We start from the raw sequence: 19,443 nt of genomic DNA on the forward strand, positions 1-19,443 counted from the left end.
AGGGTATAATGATTTTTTATTTTGTAATTCCTCTTGAGACTATCCCTCTCAAGCTTGGCACATTGAGAATCTAAGACTGCCTCTAACAATATGGTTGTGATTCTCTGCTTGACTGATTTAGCTTAGCATTTAAGTAACCACTAATCTTCTGAAAGCACAAGGGTCTACTTAGAGAAATCCCTGTTGTCTGCAAGGATGGTGTATTGAAACAAAATCATCACGAGGAGAATATCAGTTACTAAACAACATGAATAGTTTTTACACACACAGATACACACACAAGTGGCATCAAAACCACATCTGTTACAGAAGATAGTTGGATTTCAAGAAAAGCTTGAGTTCCTTTCTGGCTTCAGATGCTTACTAGACAAGTGACCCTAAGAGAAGTCACTTAACTTGTCTCAGTTTTCTCATCTTTAATATGGGGATAATAAAAGCACCTACCTCACAGGGTTGTTATAAAAGTTGAATGAAATAACATATGTAAAGCACTTTATAAACCTTAGAACAACATATAAATGCTAGCTATTATTGCTAATAGTCTTTTTTCCCTTGATTTGAAAGGGCTCACATCATTAGGCAATGATTATTATAATTCAGTTTAATTATTTTGCATTGACGACTTAGGATAATAGAGAGGGACCTCAGAGGTCATCTGGGCAACCCTCCTCATTTTACAAATGAAAAAGTCAGTATGATAGTGGAAAGAACTTAGATTCCAGTTGAAGCATCTGACTGTGTGACATGTATGATTTTGAGCTAGCTACTTAATCTCAAATTTTTTTCATTTGTAAAGTGGAAGTGATTTGACTAGAATAGAGGTTCTTCATTTTTTTTGTGCGTGATAGATCCCTTGACACTTTAATGAGACTTGTAAATCCCTTCTAAGGATAGTTTTCAATGAATACAATAAAATACATAGGGTTGATTTCATAGGAAAACAATTATCCATGAATTCCTATGGAGTTAAAAACCTCTGGAATAGATGGTATCTAAGGTTACTTCCAATTCTAAGTATAATGCTATATCCAGGAAGTCACAGAGCTGGGATTTAACCCTGGGTCTCCTGATTCCTAGGCTAGTACTTTTGCCATTATTGATATTTCAGGTCAATATCTCATAGGTTTAAGATCTAGGAACAGGAGAGATCTCAGAGGCCATATAGTCTAACTTTTCCTTTTACAGATAAGAAAACTGAGGTCTAGGGAGGTTAAATGAATTTTCCCAAACTCATGGTGGTACTAAGGATTAGAAGCAAAATCTGAGTCCAGGTCCTCTGACTTCAGAATCAATGTTCTTTCTATCTTATTATATTGCCTCCTCTTTCTTCCTGGATTGATCCAGTAATTATCCAGTAATTGACTTAATCATCCATTTCACTTTGTTAGTAAAAGCCTGGCTTATGTAATGAAGAAGAAATTTCCTGAAGTTGAATTAAGGAATACTAGTAGAATAGAACAAGCCTCATGAACCATAAAAGGAAGGTTACAGGGAAAATGATACATTCTGTGGAAGCTTTCCCCAATCCCTGAGTTGTCTCCCTAAAGTGTGAAGGGGTCCATTATACACAAAAAATTAAGAATCTCTATTCCAGTCCAATCTTTTCTATTTTATAATCTTATGAGACATATGCTATTATTATCCCCACTCTATAGATGGGGAAGTTGAGGCACTGGGAAGTTGGCGGTTAATTATCATTTTTACTTGCTACATCCCCAAATATAATGTGAGATCCTAGAAGGTAAGCAGTGTTCAGCCATTTTTGATGTGTTTCTCCAGTGCCTATCATAACAATTGCATACATACGAAGTTAATAAGCAAATCTTTTTCAAATTAAACCTTTCAATGAGACAAATTTAGCTTCAAGATAAAGAAAAAGACCAAACAATTAGAGCTTTCTAAGAATAAAATGGGTTTCAAGATTTTGTGATCTGAGCATCTCTGCTACAAAATTACAGAAGAAAAGTCTTAGCAGTAGCTAAGACCAACAAACATTAAGTACCTACTATGTGCTAGGTTCTGGGGTTGTACAAAGACAAAAAATTAAACAGTTCTCCCTTTCATGACTTTATTTTCTAACAAGAAAGGTTATGTTTATCTAACAAGAAAGGTAAAGTTCCAAATCCTAGATCCTATTCCTGCTTTTGTCATCTAATTTGGACATTACTTCTACTCTTCTCAGTGCTTCAATATTTCCATAGTCAGAATGAATATGAAAATAATAGATAAGAATAGTTCTATGAAATAACTTGAATTGTTGGAGGAAAATTCAATATGGTAAAGCCTTACCCATGTTAACTTATTTGATCTTTGTAATATTCCTGTGAAACAAGTGCTATTATTATCCCCATTCTATAGATGAGAAAGCCAAGGTACTGAGAAGTTGAGTGATTCATCTAGAGTCACAGAGAGGCTAAAAATTAAAGGTAGCTTCTTAAGGACAAGAACTATGTCATTTTTCTTATTTTTGTATTGCCCCAGTGCTTGGCACAGTGTCTTAGACATTGCTGTTGTTCAGATGTTTCAGTCCCTAGGAGTTATGTAAGGATCATTTTCCCATATTTAAGGGAGAAACCAAAGCACAGAATTAATAATAGTTAACATTTACATAGATATTAGGGTTTGCGAAGTACTTTACATGCATTATCTAACTTGATCAAAGGTTAATCAGACAATCTTTTGTGGACACCAGTCCTGCATTGACAATTTATTCATCTATCTATATCTAAATATTTATATTTTCTGTGTGTGTGTTTTCTTCCCAATTCCCAGGAACCATTTTTTAAAAAAAATCCTCAACATTTAATATGGTACCTAGCACATAGCAAATACTTGATAAATGCTTATTGTTTGATAAATTCCTCCTTTCCTCAAAACTTTCTGTATATGTAAGGCTACCATCATTATTCCAGTCAATTAAGTTCCCAAATCCAGTCCAGCTTTATTTTTCTCTCTTCATCATTTTCCATATCCAATCAGTTGTTAAGTTTGATCAGTTCTATTACCTTCCCCCTTCTTATCAATCACATTTTCTCCATTCACATGATCAATACCTTTGGCTTAGGCTCTAAGCTCTCACCTAGATTATTATGATAGTATCCTAGTTAGTCACCCTGCTTCCAGCCTCCTATATTTTTAATATCACCTTCATAAAGCTGCCAAATCAATATTTCTAAAACACAAGTGGGATCATGTCAATTCTCTACTGCTCCTTAGTAATCCCTACTTCTCTAATTTTCAATCTCTTTCTATATAATTCCTTTCCTATTTTTCCAAACAAGCCCATCTACGCATTCTTAAAAAAACCTTAATTAGATTTTATGATTCTATCATATTATCTTATATTACTCCTTTCTGAGCCAAACTCCTAATAAAAGGTATTTACATTTATTGCCTTCCCTTTTTGAAATCTGGTCTTCAACCTTATCACTTGATTGAGAATTCTCTCTCCAAAGTTTCAAAAAATCTCAGAATTGTGAAATTAGATGATCTTTTCTCAATCCTCATCCTTTTTGAGCCCTTTGTTATATTTGATAATGTTAATCATCTTTTCCTCCTGGATATTCTTTCCTATCTGGGTTTTCATATCTCCTACCTGTCTTCTGCCTTTTGCTTCTCAGTTCCTTTGCTAGATTGTCATTTATCTTCATCATACCTTATAACTGTAGGTTGAATCTCAAACTCTGTCCTGGGCTCACCTCTTTCTCTCTTTACCTTTTCTCTTGGCAACCTAATTTGTTCTCTTGTGGTTAATAATAATTATCTTAGATGACTCATAGATCTATCCATCCAGCCCTAGTCTCTCCCAAACTATAGCAGCATTATCAGATACCTTTTGGATATTTCAAACTGTTTGTACCAGAAACACCTCAAACTCAGTATGTCCCAAATAGAAATAATTATATTTTTGCTTAAACTTTTCCCTCCACTAAACTTCCCTTTTTGTGTTGAGAATACCATCATTCATCTAGTCTGGTGGGCAACATCTGATTTATCCTTAACTGCTCACTCTATTCCACACAGCCAATCATTTACTAAATCTCATTTTTACCTTAACAGCATTTTCCATAGGACTCTTCTACTCATACAGCCATCATCTTCAAACACCTCTCACTTGGACTGTTGTGATGACTTTCTAATTGGCTTCCCAAGCTCAAATTTCTTTCCACCTCAATCTATTCTCAGCACACCTTCCAAAATGATCTTCTTAAGAAGATATTTAACCATATTACTCAATAAACTCTAGGAGTTCCCTTTTACCACTAGGATAAAATGCATTCTGGCTTTTAAATACCTTTACGACTTGACCTTAGCCTATTGTTCTAGCCTAATTTTACATTATTCTCCCTTTTGTACTCTATAGTTTAGACACACTGACTTTCTTTCTTTTCTTCACCCATAACCCTTAATTTTCTGTTTCCTTAACTTGGCCTGGAATGCACTCACCAACTTGATTATTTTTTATTTTAAAATTTCTTTTAATAAGAGCTTTTTATTTTTCCAAATACATGCAAGAATAATTTTCAACATTCACCTTTGCAAAACCTTGTGTTCCAAATTATTCTCTCTCTCCCTCCCCGGGATAGCAAGCAATCCAATAAAGTTTAAACATGTTCAATTCTAAACATATTTCCATATTCTTGACTACTTTTAAAATTCACTGTTTTTTTTTAAGCCACAGCTTGAGTGCCACCTTCTACCTAATATCTTTTCTGATTTTCTAACTGCTAATGCAGTCTTTTACTAAGTACCTTATATTTGCTTTATATTTGTTTTGCACATATTTTTTCTTTACATACTTATATAGGATAAGGACTGGATCTGTGACTTTGTTGATATTGAAAACTCCTAGATAAGTAAACTCTTACAATGTAGGCTGTCACCCTCTGCAACTTAATGGGGAAAAATGAGTTGTCAAGATCAGTGGTCAAAATCAAATAGAAAAAGGGGTCACAAATCCATACATAAAGATTTATATTGTATTGACAGTTTTAAAGTATAATTTTAACTTTTTTTTGGTATTTTTATTTTGTTAACTATATCCAAATTACCTTTTAATGTGGCTCAGGTCACACTCAAGAATGTCACAGCCACCTAAATGACATCTCTGTCCTAGAGCAAAAAGAGGTAAAGTGACCTACCCAGCATCACAAAGCCAATATTTGTCAGAAGTGGGACTTGAATCCAATATTTTCTGGTTTTTGAGAATGAATGGCTTTCTATTCATTATGCCATTTTTCCTTTTACATACATTTCAAGTTCCCTGGAAGGGGAATTGTTTCATTTTCTTTTATCTTTATGCCTAAGCATACTGTCTGGCACATATGAGGTGCTTGATGAATGCTTTTTGGGTCATTGTTGATTGATGGTAAGGAGGCTTGAAATCATGACATTTAAACAACAATTGAAGTAACTATTTAGTCTGAAGGAAAGAATCCATGTGTGTGTGAGAGAGGGGTGAGAGTGGAGGGAAGAAGGAAAGAAGGCAGAGAATAAGTATCTGAGGAGATAGTGGGAGAGGGAAGAGGGATTTGACTCATTTGGCTTTGGTCTCAGATACAGACCAAGAGCAATTGATGAAAGTTGTAGAGAGAGCACAGATTTTATTTTAGCTTATTATAAGAAAAATTTGTTTAACATTTAGAGTTTTCTAAAAGTGGAGTGGGCTATTTTAAGAAGCGATGGAGTTTCATATCAGACAAATTCAAAGAGAGGCTGACTAGCCAATTGTTGAGGAAGCCATCTAGGCGATTTCAGTTTTGGTCCGCATTTACCCAGATGACCTTTGAGATCACTTTCAATTCAGATTCTATGATTCCATAAAAATTTGGAATAAAGAAATACTTCTCTACAATGAATCCTATAAGACTCTTAAATATTCTCCCAAGGAAAGTAATGAGCAGTGCTATTCAAATGGTAATGAATCACACTGTGAAAAAAGGAAGCCCTCATATATGAGGAGCAATTTCAGCTGGTTACTAGTATTAATAGAAAAATATTTCCAAATACTGAGGCTTTGAATGGAAGTCTAACCATCTTGTTATTTTATTTATGGTGTGAAACCCAAACTGAGCTGCTCTTAGACCATTTAGTACATTTAAATTCACCTGTCTAAGCTATTTTCAGCTAAGCTATGTACCACTATGGTTTCTATTTTTAGTTTTCTAAGTCTGAGCTTTTCCTCAGTTTTAATGATTTCACAAGTCAGTGTGTCTGGGTCATCTTAATCTATTCTCTCAGAAGGAAAGGGTATCTATCATATTCCCTGCATTTTCTCTACACCTGTCATTAGATATATACCTCTTCCTCCACACAAACCATTAAATGCATATATCTTTTCTTACTAATTCAGGATTGTTTTTTGTGCCTTAAGATGCCCATAATATTGAGAAATCATTGTCTTGTTCAGGGCAGCTAGGGAAGTAGAGTCAATTAGATGTAGCCTTGAACCCAATTCAGAGGGAGCCTAGGTAGCCACTGTGACTGGGAGTATAGTCTCTGTTATTCCTTGTTGCAAAAGACATGTCTGTGCTGGGGATAAAATTCTGTTGGCAGGAGAGAAATTTGTGAACTATTTTATCTCTTACATTACAAAGGGAAAATGTTTTAAAGGGAGTGAGTTGTGTTGCTGTTTTTCCTTAGTACAGAGAAATATCAAGGCTTGTAACAGGCAGGAATCCATCATTGATATCACAAAAGATCTTACACTGCCCCTGTCTTTTCTTCTTCAAATCATTGGAACACTGGATGCAGTAAAGCTTTGCTTGAGTAAAGAGCTAGTCTCAGTTCCTAGCACTTGTATTTAAACTTCTGATTTCTTTGGTTTGGGGAACTTCTGGTGGGAAACTCTTCTACCAATGCATGATGTACTTGCTTGACAGATAATTGCCAGGGATATTGAGAAGTTAAGTGACTTGCAGGGTCACATCACAAGTGGCACTGTAATCCAGATTTTCCTGGTTTAGAAATGGTTCTTCATACATAAGGACATGCTGCCTTTGGCCACTTATTTAATAAACATTATATAATTTACTCAGAATATAAGGTCAAAGAGGGAGGCAATGCCATGGCATAAAGCTCCACCACACCATAAAAGAATAGGGATCTATTTTCTAGACTGAAAAGGTAACTTCCTTATTTTTAGTACCTTATCTTCAAATTTAAAAAAGGCACATGACTGTGCCAAACTTTAATTTCAGCATATGCTATGTAGTAGAGACTTCTAGACATTATCAAATCCATCAAGACATTTCTTTAAAAACACAGATGGAGTTTTTCATTGCCCTTGACCTAGTAATGCATCAATAAGGAGCAATTACAATCACTAATAGATCAGATTTCCAAAAGACTCTCTTTCTGGCTGTCTTACCTTTTAGCTCTTGCTGAGATGTGTTCCAAGCTTCTCTTTCCTGATCAAGCTGGCTGCATAGGGGATCTGTAAGAAAAACACGAGAAAAACTACTTAGAGCAGCTATGAAAAAAGACAAAGTACTAATGCAGAGCTCTTGGTAAATTTTAGACAATCTTAATGCAAATAGATAATTCCCCAGAGTGATACTTTACAATGGAAAGAGCTTTGTTAAAACAGAAAGATCTTCAATTATCCTGGAGTAAGTGAACTTTAAAATGTGCTTGTTTAAATATCACTGATTAAAAAAAAAGACCTCAAAGTTGAAACCCCATTAGTGGAGACATTGGAAGTTGGCCACCATAGATAATATGTCAGATCACTATGTCCTTTCAGTCAACAGTATTATTTATTTCTTCTAGATAAGAAAATTGAGTCATGGAAAAGTTAAGTGATCCTCCCATTCAAAGTTCTAGAATATACCTAGAATATAGATTCGTGAATCTAGAGTACTTTTCTGAGGAATGTAGCATAAATGGAAATCACAAATAGAACTAGATAGCAATATATGAAGTGTAATATGTAGGCAATTTTAAAATAACAAAAAACTTGTAGCATTGGTTGAAAGATGACACTTGAAAATATAACTTCTGCATAAAATAAAATACAGAGACTTTGAATGGAGGCCAAATCCTGCTTGCCATTTTGATTTATGCAATAGAAATTCAAATCACTAAACTGAACCACTCTTGGATAATTTAGATTATTTAAATTTGTCTTTCTTTAATATATTTGCAACTAAGGTACCGTTAACTATGATCCTTATTTTTATCCTCAAAGGCTCAATTTAACTTTTCAGCCTATTACACAAAAAGAACTTAAGGAATATATTCACATATATATATATATTTTAAAATACGTCAATGCCAAAATCCAATTGTGTAGTAAGTTGTCTCCTGTAGATAACACATGGAAATTTACCTTTCAGCTCATATTATGATTTATGGTATATGAAACTTGTTTGACATGTACAAGCAGGAAAGGATAATCAAACCAGCTAAGTCAACAAGCACTTATTAAGCACTTCCTGTGTGCTAGGCACTGTGCTAAGTGCTGGGGATTCTAGTGCAAGCAAAAAAAAATTAGTACCTGCCATCAAAAAGTTTACATTCTATTGGGGAGCTAAAAGTGGAGAGGGTAGGGGAAGATAGCTGTCATAATGGAGAAAAAAGAATAAGGAAAATTATTTGATTGTATTATGGATTTGAATACATGTTTTGCCTGTTTATGAAACCTTTCTCCCAAATCTCAGTGTGTAAAGAAAATATGATTATGGCCAGCTTTATCAGTCATAAGAAGATCCCTTATGAATAAGGTCCCTAGATAGATGGGTCCAAGTAATCATCAGTGATGTTTGGAGATAAGACTGCATCTATACTCATAAATAATTACCCATTAGCAAATTTTGATGTAAATAATCACTCAATTTTGTCAATGATATCATCTCAGTGAAAATTTAAAGCACCTTAACACACATCTAGAATAGTTACTTCATCCATCCAGATATGGATAGAAAAGTTTTGAATCCGTTTCCTGAGTCACCATATATTATAATTTCCCAAGGCCCAGGGATCATTTATTCTTTCTTTTAATATATGATTTGATGTGACTTTAAATAGGACTCTATACACATATTAGAAGACAATGTAGAAAACAGAAGGAACACAAAAATGTTGAGTTTGAAAATGTACTAAAATATATAACTTTGCTTTCAGTATTTTTCCTACTTATAGAAAAACCTCTCTTTCAAGGACCCTGCTTCCTATTTCTGCACTCAAGGTCAAGAAGTCATCTTCAATCACAGAAAAGTTTTCAAAGACTAATGATTTTAGATTCAGAGAGATACATCTTTTTAAGAGCATCAGTAAAGCATTTCATGAAGATAGAAGGACAAGGAGGAAGAAAGAAAGACAATCTTTCTAAAGGAAAAAGCAATAGGGAGTAAGCACACAGGCTCTTAAAGAATATAGGAATTGAATCAACGTCTGTGATGGGCTCCATTGTTTTGCTGTTTTTAAGCAACCACAAACTGAGAGACATGGCTTACACTAACACATCATTCCAATGTCACAAATGACAAATCAGGAACATATCATGGGCCTGAGATGCTATTGCTCACCAAGGCTATTCAGGTCATAAAAATCTAGGCATATGCTAAGTGTGGAAGGCTGTACTTAATTAGCCTGCTCAGGATCCAAGAGGTTTGCTTGTAAGCCAGTCATTGCAGAGAAATTGTCACCAATGTGAGAAATTTGGGAAATTTTCCTTTTCATTTTGCAAATGCTCTAAATCCCCAAGATTGGCAAGAAAAAAGAGAACCTGAATAACATTCTGTCTTAAAAATTTCCAAACACTCCAGCATCCCTAGGTGGAACAAAAGTGTGAGGTTTGGGAGAATAATAGTAAAGATAAGCACTTTTTCAGCAGATTCATCACTATAGGAATTAGTCCTATTTCAGTGTTCTGAATTTGGTACAATTTCATGCAGTGAGAAAGAAGACAGAACAAATCTTTGTAATTAAATATTCACTGACTACCTGTTGGATTTATGCTAGAGAATTAGGATGAAAAATCTTGGAAAAAAGATATGTTGTATTGCAAGCTTACTTTTTGTCAGTATCTCACTTAGAGTATTTATTTTGGAAATCTAGAGCTAGAGAACATAATAGAGTGAGAGCCAAACTAAGAATAAAGAAGAAACAGGAGAAGTAGGATAAAAAAGTGGAGGAAAAGGAGGGAAAAAAAGGAGAAGCTGATGATGAAAAGGAGTAGTGATAATAATGATGATTAGTAGTAATAACAATAGTAATGTTAATAATAAAATAGTTACATTAATGAATACTAATAGTAATAATAATGAATAATAGTAATACTAATAACAGTACCTTGCATTTATATATTTATTTGTTTGCAAAAAGTTCACATATATTAACTTTTTGATTTTCACAACAGTCCTATGTTGTAAGTGCTATTATTAATCCCATTTTTAACCATATGAAGAAACTGAGGCACTGAGAGGTTAAGTGACTTGTCTAGAGTCACAAAGCTAGTAAGTTTATGAAGTAGAATTTGAACTCAGGTCTTCCTGAATTTAACTTCTATAATTAGATTTAGATGCTGTCTCTGGAACAATCTGATTGTATGTTCTTGGGTAAGTCACCTTATTTTTCAAGGCCCGTCATAAATTGCCCAATTGTTGATGATCTAGGAGTTTCCTCTCTAGAAGTTCCTTATGTCAGCAAAATCAACAAACTTGGGGGAAAAAAGGAAGTCTGGAATTATTTATCAAGAGTTTCCTTCTGGCTGGAAATAAAACTGAAAAAATTGGGTATTCTTTAGGAACTTTTAAGCTAAGATAAAAGTTCAAAAAGAGATATTTTGGTTTGATTTGCCTAAGGTTACACAGCTAAATGTCAGGGGCAGCATTGGAACTCAGGTCTTTCTGTTTCTAAATCCAGATGTTCAAAAGAAGTTCTTCAACTTCCATTTGAAAAACAAAAACAAAAACAAAAACAAACCCAAAAAGAAAACACACAAAACAAAACAAAACAAAAACGAAAAACCTAGCATAAACTCCTCTGTGTTCAACTGGCAGAAACCTGGGCCAGTTCCCACCAGTTAATTCTGGAGGATCTCCAAGCTAAGGCCTTATCAAGAGAGACCTGGGCTGTGGCCAGCCCCAGCTCCCATGGCACAGAATAAGACGCATATCCCTTCTCCCAGGAATGAGGCGCTTGTTCCACTCCCCCCAGGCAGGAAGTTGTAAACTGCCTTTTTACAGGTCCACAGTGAACGAAACATCAAAATTAAGTCTATTGATTGAACATTATTTTAATTGAGGCTTTTAATGAAGAACTTGGAGGCTGCTTGAAATTGCAGCTACCTGGCCGAACAGCAGAGGGCACTTGGAGACTAACCCATTTCTTGCCTACCTGCATCTCCAGCGAAGCTGCAAGTTCACTGAATGTGTATTTTGATTTAGTCATTTATCATATGCTCCGCATTGCAGTTTTACAATGTCCTTCAGGAACTTTATTGGAGAAGGAGCATATCTATAACAAATTACAGTGGTAGCTAATACAAAAAGGTATGCTTTTTAAACACATCGCCACATTAGCAAACAAATACCCAGATGGAGCCTAATAGCTTTTGTTAGATTATCTATCATCCATCCATCCATCTATCTGTCTGTCTGTCTATCTATGTATCTACCTATATATCTATTTATCTACCTATGTATATTTATTGATATATAGATATATACATATGTGTATGTGTGAGTATATATGTATTTTATATACAAATACAAACACACACATACAATTATCCCTTTTACATCATAAGGGTTAGAGACACAGCATGTGTCTGGAAAATACATGTAAATTATTTTGACCTTCCTTTCATACCAGAGAAGTCTGAATTTTTTTCTTTTTCTCTTATACAGTGTTTATAATACCTTACTGTAAAATTTGGGTTAACATTATACAATAATATACATATAATTTCTGCATTTCTGCATTTCTAAACTTTTTTTCTGTGTTGTCTGCTGACCTTTGCATGTTATTTGTGGCTTTCACAACACTTCCCAAAATCCCATTTAATTTCTTATGCCAACCCATGATATATAGAAACCATTGGGGAGGTGTACAATGCACATACACATACTTTTGCAATGCGCACACACATATATATTCATAGAGACATATATATGCATATGTCATGTATACATACATAGGTATATATATATATATATATATATGGATAAATGTTCAGAACCTTAAAGGAATTTTGTCAAAAAGCTGGAATTCAAGTTGTCTTCTCTTGTTTCTAATCCTAATGTATGATAGTTACTATTTTTTTAAGTAAAGGGAATTTTTATTATACTGCTTGTGAATGGGTAAATAAGTCTTTTAAAAATAGTATAAACCTTGCCAAAAGCTGGTTTGATTTTCAAATTTTTATATATATAGACCTCAGGAAATACATTTTATTTTGTTTCATTGACAAGTCTGGATTAGAAATGAAGATTAGAAGTATCTAAAATTGTTTTTCCAAAATATTTTTCTTTCTTTCCTCATTTAAAAAATGTATTTTTCAATATCTTTCATCTGTACATTTTAGAACTTGGGTCCTAGTAAGTTATTTTCATTCATAACTGAACACATGTAAAAACTATTAACATAATTCTGCATATGGTTTCCCTTTTCCAAAACTACATATGATTCATTTGACTATCATAATCACCACCTCTCATTTTACTAATGGAATAAAGAAGAGTTAGTGTTCTAGATGTGATTTTGAATAAAATAAACACAGTATAACAATACAGTGCAGAGTTCCTCAGAAATCTTCACAGAGTTAAGAGGGATTTATATATTTGAATTTCCAGTGGTTATAGAATTAACATGTGCTTTTTTGTCATTTAAGGATATAAAGAATTGACTCTTTCTGAATTAACAAAGTACTCACTAACTATAAGAGGATTTGCACTCAGTTATTCTAGCCTCAAAGGGCAGACTAATCTCACAGCAACTATATTTACTTATGAGGGTAATGATTCAAGGAAGATGAAAGTTAGTAACTTTAAAGCCTGATAATTTATTAATAGCCACAAAATGATTTAGATTTTCCTTGGGCACTTTGGGAGGTGCATGATATTTCCCTCTGCCAATTGATCAGAGGCCAGATAATTTATTTGAGCAATAGTTTGCTGATATCACATGGTATCCTGATTTTCTAGTCAATAACTATGAGAAGATAGATAGACTAGGTAGCTTGATGTAATGTCACTTTCCCACTTGTCCAAAAATAACTTTCCCAATAGTGTTTGAAATGTTTCCCATCAAGGTTACTTAGCTGAGTTAAAGCATTTTCAAGTAGATTGTAACCTCACCAAGGGCAAGAACTATTTTTTGTTTTAACATCCCTAACACCTAGCACAGTGTTCTATATATTGGACCATGGCTGTGATTTCATGATTTCATAGATACAAGAAATTCAGTAAGTTTTCTTTACGAAGGAAGATCATTTTTCAGCTTAGAATCTTCACTAATTAGTTGAGAATTGAGAAGTTAAGTGACTTGACCAGAGTCACACAGCCAGTATGTATCAGGGATGGGACTTGAATTTACTTCCTGACTCAGAGTTAATTTTCTATCCATAATGTAATGCTGTCTTTTTGACTTTCAAAGATAATAAATAAGATTAATAGACACTTTGTAATGTCCTTCATTAAAGTGGATATATATTCTATAAGAAATAGCAATATGATATTATTCATATTTTAAAGAGGGTTTTACAGCTTAGAGGCTGTCACCTAGCAGAGGGAAGAAAATAGAAGATTGTACTGGAAGAACCTCATTTGGGGACAAAGAGACAACAATAGTCCAGACCATGAAGCCAGATTTCAGGAGGGCCAGTTCAGGTAGGATACCACTCTTAGAGTCCCTGAGAAGGCCCTTAAATTTGGGAGTCTTTTGTAAGTCTTTTGTAACTTTGAGGAAGAGTGGAGACTACTGCAAAATGTTGTTAAATTTGATTGGGTGTAACAATGTATCACAACAATAATTTAGAGCACTAATTGGAATTCTTTTTTTTTTTTTTTTTTTTTTTGCTGAGGTAATTGGGATTAAGTGACTTGCCCAGGGTCACACAACTAAGAAATGTTAAGTGTCTAAGAGCAGATTTGAACTCAGGAAGCCTCAGGTCTTCCTGACTTCAGGGCTGATACTCTATCCACTGCAACATCTAGCTGCCCCACTAATTGTAATTCTAATAGCTCATAACCATTCCCCCAAAGCGTTCTAAGAATAATTATTCTAATAATTATAAAAATAATAGTTATATAAATATACTAATCAATCAGAATGAATAATACTTGTCAAATTTGACAAGGAAATTTCTTTGCAAAAGAGTGTAATGCAAATTCTTAGTGATAATACCTTGACTCACATTCCAAGATTTTTAAAGAACTTTGAAATTTTTTCCTACTTACAATAATAATTCCTTGCAACCTTGGCAACATATTATCTCCATTTTCAAAAATATAGATACAGAAGTCACTTTATAATACTCTGTAATAATTTATACCAGTAGTGTTTAATAGTAGCTTGAATAAGTTTAGGGTAAGCCAGCTATTATTATATATGTGTTTAAACCTATTTCTCCACGGTATTCTTATACCATACTAAAGGCCTATCATCTGGTTTACAGAAGCGATAAAATTTAGTAAGGGGGGATAAGGGGGCTTAGCGGTAAAAAATTATTATAATTATTATAAATTATTTGCATACATTTATGTGCATGCACACACACATGTACACATACACGTACACACACACGCACACGCACATACACGCATATGCGCACACACAGAAGTCAAGTATTAAAGTTATATAAATGACTTTAGGCAGCTTCGTTAGTGGCAATGAGAACAATATAGAAGTCTCTGATTCTTTTTATTCTAAATTAATTTGCTTTTAAAAATGCTTTTATGTTGTATCAAACCTACATGTGGATGATAATTTCTCTTTTGTGACTCTAAAAATAGATACTGGAATTTGCAACAACTTTTAAGTCCTTAGTCCCAGAATCCATCCTCCTCCCCAAACTAAATAATGAATCTTGGGAATTTCAAAGTTTCCTCAAATCTGCAATATATATTTAATCTACTAGGTAGATTAAAGGAGATAATCACAAATATTCTGAATGAGATATCAGTTTAGAACTGTTATGTTCTAGAACATAAAGGGAAAAAAATGCCACAAATTGATTGATTTGAGCTCCCTAAAGAATGGCTATCAATTAAAGAAGTTCTTTTTGCTGAATTTGGGTGTAGCTACCAAAATAAACAAGTATAATTTAAAAATTCAAGTAGAGAAATGAAGAGGTCTGTTTAAAAGCTAAGTATTTACTAAGAGATGTGCAGGTTTGGCTGAGTTTCCTGAGTGTCTTGGGTCAATAATGAAGTTGGCAAAATTGTTCATGCAACCCTAACTTACAACCACTTTTTAAGTGGTCCTCAAAATGTAGAAATAAAATGAGATTGTTTATAATATTAATGTCAAGAATCTTCACAAATATAAAAACAATTTCACGGATACAACAAAATGCTAAAAAACATTCCTTGTAGAAAAATTGAGATGGATAGATCAATCGATAGATAGTTAGACAGGCTAACATTAACATTTCAAATAGATATATACATATGTATCATGGTATGAAGAATAAAACATGAACAAATGTTGAATCTCAAAATAATAAGCAATATAAATTATACTGATTGTCATGACCTGAACGTTAAAAAAATGAGATTCTATCCATGTACCTTCAGTATATTTGATAAATGTTTTAGGGAGAGAAATATTTTCCTTATTTTATAGATAGATGACAAGCTTGGGAAATTGTCTCATAAGCACTGCTGAAAAATAATATACAGAAAGATATCTATATCAAAAAAGAGTTGCAGAGAGGGAGGGTAATAACTTCAGAAAAATAATTCTTATTTATTTATTATCAGTCAGTCAATAAGCACTTACTAAAGCACCAACAAGTGTTAGGCATTGTGTTAAGTGCTATTACTATATAAGTAGATCTTGGGTATTATAAAATTATAAGAATCATTATCATAAGGGAATTAAGAAGTTTCATTTCATTCAGAAATCCTTTGTTTCTTATCATCCTTAATATGAATTTAATCGACATATATACATACACTAAGTATTGTGTTTGTAGAAGTCTTAGGATTTGTGAAATACAAATTATGAGATATTCAGGTAAGTCTCTATATCCCACACTGTCAATTTACACATCTGTCTATTGACACATATTAAGGAGTTACAGTTAGATGAAACATACTAACACATCTGCTTGTCCTGTGTCTAAGTAATCTCTTGGTAATTAGCATCCAAAGCAATGGAGAGAAAAGTGAATCAAATATATAATGTCAAAACCAAAATAAATCAAATATTTTTTGAAGTATAAAGAAATATAGCTTACAATTTGTAACTGTTGTACCATTTCTTCTCGATATGCTAGTTCTCTTTTCATCTGGTCCTGAAAATTATCTGTGGGAGAGAGGGAAATAAAGAAATTAATTAAAATAGCAACATAAAAATATCATTTTAGTACATTCAAGTCAAAATATCACTAAAGGCATTTTAAAACATGGCGCAGTTCTTTGGTATCATTCTAAAAAATTAAACTGAAAATTGTTCTGAGAATTGTTTGTTTGTGATACAGTATCATCATTACTAGATCAGAAGCTCTTTGAAGCCTAAGTTGATATTTTCTGCTATGTTGTATTTTCCAGAGCATCTAGTACTATCCTTCATATACAGTACTCAATATACATTTGTTGATTGATTGATATATGTGAATTGTGGACCTTTTACATGACTTCCATTGGACTAAGGCATGGACCATGAGGAGAGGCAAAGCTTAAGTAGGAGAAAAGCCAACTCTGAGTTCCATAGTAATAAAAAACATCTAGGCTGAACTGGGATTTATTATTTTATAGTAACAGACTCATGCTAGGTTATACCTCATGGGTAAACCAGGAATTGGACATAAAAGATAATTATCCTGATTCACTGAAAGTTTTAATTCCCAGGAATGGTGAAAACAGTGCCATCGATTCCTGTCTCTGTCTGATTCTTTGATGGAGAAAAGTCACACAAAATTAGACTGATCAGATTCTAAATAGCGAATCCCCAGTCAAGTTATGGCATATAGCTGTGGCCATTCTCTTGTATTCTTCATTGTGTCACAGCAGTAATGAATCTTAAGAAATTATCCTAGATGAGTGTGATGTTACAAGCCTATGAGACCTACCCAGGGAGACTGAGGTTATTTTGATAGCTTAAGTTCAAGAGTTCTAAGCTGCATTAGGGCTAAAGCTGATCAGGTGTCCACCCTAAGTATGGGATCAAGATAAGGAGCCCCTGAGAGTGAGGGGGGGGTTACTCGGTTGCCTAAGGAAGAGTAAATCAGCCCAAGTCAGAAATGGAGTAGGACAAAGCTTCATGCTGATAAGTAGAGGGATCAGGTATCTGCATGTCTAGACTGGGTGAGAAAGGGAGATCTAATCCCAAAACAAAACAAAACAAACAAAATGAAACAAAACAAAATAAAAAGAAATAAAGAAATCAACTTACTGTATTTGGAAAGTTTCTAGGCTTTTTATAGTAAGAAAAATCATTCCTGGATTTGCTCCAAATATTTGTCATAACTGCTCAATATGATTATTACAAATGTAAGAACAGGCCAACCATTGACTTTTCTTATTTCAAAGACAGACAAACAAAGAAAGACCTCATTTTCCACTTGAAGATTATCAGTGCAGTGACCAATCATAACTCCATCAGGCGGATGATGAAACATCCTTCCCACCACTTGGGAGAGAAGTGATGGATGACAGGAGCAGAATGAGACATATTTTCAGACATGACCAATATGTGTATTTGTTTTGTTCGACTATACTTATTTGTTAAGGGAGGGACTTCATTTTTTATGCAGAGAAAGGGGAGAGGGAATGAGGTATAATGATAGAGATAAAAAACAAAGAAAAGGGCATCAATGAAATTTTTTGAAGACACAAAACAGAGCAAAAAGGAAGGTCAGAAGGAGGCATAGGCAAGCAGAGCATTAAGTGGCATTAATTTGATACATACTTTAGAGATTAACTTTCACAGACCTCCCCCCCTGTTTTCTCTCTATATATGGAAATAATCATGTTTGTTAATTTTTGTTAAGTGTATAACTTTTTTTAAAAAAGGAAATTTGATTAAAAAAAAAACAAAGGACACACAAAAATTTTCTTGGGGATAATGATAAAGTCAAAAGCCCTGTGGCATGATGAAAGGAATACTGCACTAAGTTCTGGGAGCAAGGGGGAAAGGAAAGAGAAGGAGAAGCTGTGATATCCAAGCTAGGGTGGGAGGGTACTAGCACTAACAAATAGTATTTTTTTAAAACATTGCACACCTCTCCATTTTGTCCCTTAAACTGGAATTATGATTTTCCTCTGTCCTTGCCCTTTAAACGAGACCTGAGATTTCATTCATATAGGGATTTCAGGAAAAGAAAACTCCTTTTATCAATGAAAGTCAGTGCCTTTTTTTATAGTGATGAATTCATAACCTTATAATCTTAGATAATTGACTGGATCCTAAAAGATGAAGTGGCTTGACTTGTCTGACATAGTCAGGCATATTTATATTATATTGTTTAGTATTTTTCATGATAGAAAAGCCATTCAAAACTGTTAAAAGTGAAAAGATGAGGGTGGGTTTGTGTGTGTGTGTGTGTACGTGTGTGTGTGTGTGTTTAAAGCTCTATTCTCTATTCTTTCTAGAGAGTCTAAGCAACAATTTGCTTTGATGTGAGACAAAGGTGAGTTTAGGTGATAAAATGCTTTGAAACAACTTGTCTAGATTTTTTGATGAATCTAGGAAAATAAATGGGAAAGGAAATGACTAATAAACATTACTCAGGAAGTATAAATGAAAATTAGCATTTATTTGAATTATGGTCTTTGCCCAAAGATAGTGCATTAGCTAGGTCACTACTCCAAGGCATCTGTGAGTCCATCACTATACACATCCCTCCAGGAATGCTGATCCCACCCTTTCCATATCTTAAAGAGACTGTTTCTGGGGGCAGCTAGATGGTGTAGTGGATCAGCCCTGGAGTCAGAAGGACCAAGTCACTTAATCACAATTGCCTAGAAAAAAGCAAACAAACAAAAAAACCAAACCAAACAAATAAAAAAAATCTTGAAACCCAAGCATGTTGTTGTTGTATCATTTCAGTTGTGTCTAAATACTCTGTAAACTCATTTAGGGTTTTCTTGCTAAAGATACTGAAGTGATTTGCCATTTCCTTCTCTACCTCATTTTGCAGATGAGGAACTCAGGCAAACATAGGTCTTGACTTAATCAGGATCAACAGTATAGACCCAAGAACAGATCCACTATATCAGGACCCCATTCACCCCTTTTTAATTTAATAGATACTAGCCTACCAGTGATTTTCTG

The 19,443-nt window shown here is 33.9% G+C and overlaps 1 protein-coding gene across 1 annotated transcript in view; it reads right to left on the reverse strand.

Moving 5' to 3' along the window:
• Positions 1 to 19,443, reverse strand: part of SKOR2 (SKI family transcriptional corepressor 2) — a 56,616-nt gene that overhangs the window by 4,981 nt on the left and 32,192 nt on the right. The window contains 2 exon segments of the mRNA XM_074286115.1: positions 7,370 to 7,435; positions 16,406 to 16,473. Coding sequence (XP_074142216.1) covers positions 7,373 to 7,435; positions 16,406 to 16,473 — 131 coding nt within the window. The 3' untranslated portion in view covers positions 7,370 to 7,372.

Source organism: Sminthopsis crassicaudata, chromosome 1 (assembly GCF_048593235.1).
Source record: "Sminthopsis crassicaudata isolate SCR6 chromosome 1, ASM4859323v1, whole genome shotgun sequence".
NCBI classification, from domain to species: domain Eukaryota; kingdom Metazoa; phylum Chordata; class Mammalia; order Dasyuromorphia; family Dasyuridae; genus Sminthopsis; species Sminthopsis crassicaudata.